Source organism: Vicia villosa, unplaced genomic scaffold (genome assembly GCF_029867415.1).
Source record: "Vicia villosa cultivar HV-30 ecotype Madison, WI unplaced genomic scaffold, Vvil1.0 ctg.001319F_1_1, whole genome shotgun sequence".
NCBI lineage: Eukaryota > Viridiplantae > Streptophyta > Magnoliopsida > Fabales > Fabaceae > Vicia > Vicia villosa.
In genome coordinates, this window is record NW_026705573.1 from 269,578 (window position 1) to 273,662 (window position 4,085).

Sequence of the window (4,085 nt, forward strand, 5' to 3'; positions counted from 1 at the left end):
AAGATAATTTTTAGAATTTTTGTCTTCAAATAACAATATTTTTAAAAAATACTTTAAATAACCATATTTTCAAAATAAATACAAAAATAACCACTTTTCAAATAAAAATAATTCGTCACACAGAGAAGGCGTCACATTGGGTGACACATGCATTGTATATTACAAGGAAGTGCCACACTGCATAATGTATGCATTTATGTCATATCATGCATACGACGCATGTACTATAGCTTTAAGTGCATGCGCCATGTGATGTGGCTACTAAGTTGTTTTGTTTTTTTTTTAAAATTTATTTTAACAAACAATAAATATAAATATTAAATAAAAAATATTAGCATTTATTAATATTAAAAAAATTATACAACAATTGGAGATATTTTTATTGACCCAAACGCCCACCGATTCCAAAGTTCCGTCCCCGTATTTGGCTTTGAATCAAACGGGATTTAATTGTGAAATTTCGTCGAAACTAGTTATCAATTTTCACAGGCGGCGCCAATTATTCTATACTAAAACCCAAATTTGTGATTGATTGGTGATCATGACCTCTTGATGCGGTGATATGGATCTCCGATATAGCAAAGTATATATGGGTAGACCTGCAAGGTTTGCACACCGACGCCCAAATCAATTATAGAATCTAAAATGAATAAAGTGAAAGTATGAGATCAAATAATATATTTAATGTCTCATGTGTATCAGTTATATATGATAACACTTTAATAGATTTTGTATCATTGAGTTTGAATCTTAAGTCCGGCGCGTATTAGGACTTTTGTCTTGTCATATATATATATATATATATATATATATATATATATATATATATATATATATATATATATATATATAGGGGACGACTCAAATGAGAACACTTATTATTATGAGAAATGAGAACAATGAATCACCATCAATCAATGTTGATTTGTTGATTTTAATGAATTGGATTGGTTTCTCTTTATATGTTGATTTAAAATAAATACTAAGGATCATAGAAAGAGAAATCAATCTAGTCCATTAAAATCAACAAATCAAAATTTAATGGTCGTAATTCATTGTTCTCCTTTCTCATAATAATCAAATGTTTTTACTTGAGTCGTCCCATATATATATATATATATATATATATATATATATATATATATATATATATATATATATATATATATATATATATATATATAAATAAACACACGCTTGTGCCTTAGGCTTGGTGGCCAAGATGCAACCTGGTTTGGTTCATACTGAACTAATATATTGAGGAGAGAATGTCGGTGGAATACTTTTTATATACTTTTATGTGCTTAGACTTTTGATGTATTAGATGTCATACATGATATCATTGGTCATTGTAACAACTTTGGCAATTATTGAGGAGAGAAAGTTGGTGCAAGACTTATTTATTTTTTAAATTTAGTATCCTGAGATCGAATAGTCTAAGGATATCAATCCTATTATCCACTAACAAGTGTATTTGACTAGTCTATAGATAACACCTAGTTGATGCAAGACTTATATTTGATGGTTCCACCTCATACAAAATTAATTAATGAAGTTAATAATACAATTGCACGTTTCCAGTGTTATATATTCTTAGTAATAGTATTTCAAACCTTACCTTTTTTGTTTTTCCTGCAGAATTATGTCTTTTTCTTGTTTGATTCCTGTTACAAAAATTGAAAATCTTGAGATCACACCAAATCCAAATTGGCTTGAACTTCCTAGAGACATAACAATCAACATACTGCGGAGACTTGGTACGGTTGAATTAGTGACAAGTGCATCTGTGGCATGCCCTCTTTGGTGGAACATCTGCAAAGACCCTCTCATGTGGAGCACGATTGACATGATCACCAACATCTCTGTGTCATACTCTGACTATTCATATTCTAATCGATTAGAAAAGATTTGTCACTATGCTGTTCAACAAAGTTGTGGTCATCTCAAAGACATTTATATCAAGAATTTTGGGACCGATGATCTTCTTCTTCACATAGCTAACAGGTAGTTTTTTTTTGTTTTGTTTTTAATTTGCTATGATTAGTTACTCATATATAGAGTTGTTTGGTTCAAAACCGGATTGTGAGGCGAAGGTTGTCTCCACTTATAAACATATGAATGGACATCTGGATCATGAAAATAAATAGTAGGTAGTTTGATAGTATAAATTTGATAGTACGTGGCCTACTAAATCTTAAATCAAATTCTGATACCATGTTAAGAGTTGTGGTTGAACCTAATCTTCCCTGCAAAACTTATTTGTAGAATGACGATTGCCTCCGCAATAAGACATTTTATGCTATATATATATATATATATTGTCAGATGTGAGACTCTTAACAATATCTTTTAAATAATTATTTGTTTTTCAAATTTTCAAGTGCAAACCAACTAAGATGCATATGGCTTGAAGGATGCCATGACATTTCAAATGAGGCACTCAAGAAAGTTGTGAAGAAGCAGCCATTCTTAGAAGAGCTTGACATTTGTCATTGTTCTGACCTAAGAACTGATTTTTTTAAATATATTGGCAAATGTTGTCCACTTTTGAAGTCAATGAGATTTAGCCCTTGTATTGAGGCAGCAGGCGACTATAAGTGTGATGATGTTGCGTTTGTAATTGCAGAATCAATGTATAAGCTGCGCCATCTTACAATTTTGAATAACCAACTCACCAAAAATGGATTACTAGCTGTTCTAGATGGATGCCCTCTTCTTGAATCTCTTGATATTCGAGGATGTCTTCATCTCCATTTTGATAGAAGTTTGGAGAAAAGATGCAATACGCAGATCAAAGAGTTACGATTTCCAACCGAATATATTGCACATAAGTTTAATTTTGGTGATTACATGTATTATCTGCAGTTGAAATTAACTTTGGTGATTCTAGAATGATCTTGGTCATGTACTTTTATATTGTTGATTTATCTTCCTCACATGTAATTTGACTTTACATACTCATTTTATTTCTTCTCTGTACAAAATCTTCTCCGACAGAAGTTGCATGTGTAAGAGACTATATATAAAGATTTGAAATATAGTTTTAAATGGGGCTTATAATGTTTGAATATTAGTGATAAAGTTGACAGAAAATGTGGCTCCCAATTCATTAACAAAGTCAAGCACAATGTATATTATAACTTTGGTCTGCTACTCTTGTACTTGTTGTAACATCTATGTACTAGTTGATGAATCTGATATGGTTTTTGATGAAGGAATGTTGGAGTTTTTTCACCTCAATTTGTTGTTGTTGCCACCACTTTTTTGGTGTGTAAGATAGTATGTTCACTACTAACTATTGATGTTTGATGTTTTGACTGTGGTGTGAATAGTACTACTTGATGTGTTTGGTACTAAATGTTCTGGTTTTATGAGTGAACACATGCTAAAGCATCTGACGTGGCACCTGGCCTTAAACTGTGTGTGCTGATCTTTGTGTTAGTAGTATCTGTTGTTGTTGTGTATTTATGCATGACTGACATTGTGATTACATGACTGGCTGTTATGGAATCTTCAATCTTGATGTACGTAGCAACCTTTTAACTTCTGACTATGCTACTGATTTGTGGTGGTTTATATGAACTTCATTTGTGAACATGTTTTCTTGTCTTTTTGGATTTTGACAAAGGATATTGGTTTCTGAAAGCTGTAAAAACATCATAGTGAATAACGAGTTACTTAAATATATCAGAAATTCAGATAGAGCAAGAAAAAGATGCATTGATATTCGTGAAATCACATTGATTGTTTGGCGTTAATGATTGGCTATACTGCAATCAGTTTCCAATCTAAGCTAACTACCAAGTTAATACATAAAAGTGTAGTCATGTTTGTTTTTATGTTGTCTTTTATATTGCTGCCTGCATTTACAGTTCTTTGTCAAGGTTTTAAAGTGCATTTGCAGCTGTATCAGCAATTGTATCTAGCCACAATTGTCTCTATCACTCTCTAAGAACCTGCATTGGAGATGGTGTTGGAAATTAAAGAATAGAAGACTTCAATACAATTTTAATATTAACGAGATTGATGTAACGTGCATGTAGTTGCATGCAGATGTTAATGGTTTTAAATTGCAGTTGCGGTCG

At 31.6% G+C, this 4,085-nt stretch overlaps 1 protein-coding gene across 1 annotated transcript; it reads left to right on the forward strand.

Annotated features, from left to right (window-relative positions):
- The first annotated feature begins 1,562 nt into the window (after nt 1-1,562).
- On the forward strand, nt 1,563-3,609 carry LOC131634608 (putative F-box/LRR-repeat protein 23). The gene is made up of 2 exons (XM_058905271.1): nt 1,563-2,004; nt 2,382-3,609. Exons 1-2 carry the CDS (start codon nt 1,643-1,645, stop codon nt 2,893-2,895), a joined length of 876 nt encoding a protein of 291 aa, XP_058761254.1. The 5' UTR covers nt 1,563-1,642; the 3' UTR covers nt 2,896-3,609.
- The last annotated feature ends 476 nt before the right edge of the window (nt 3,610-4,085 follow it).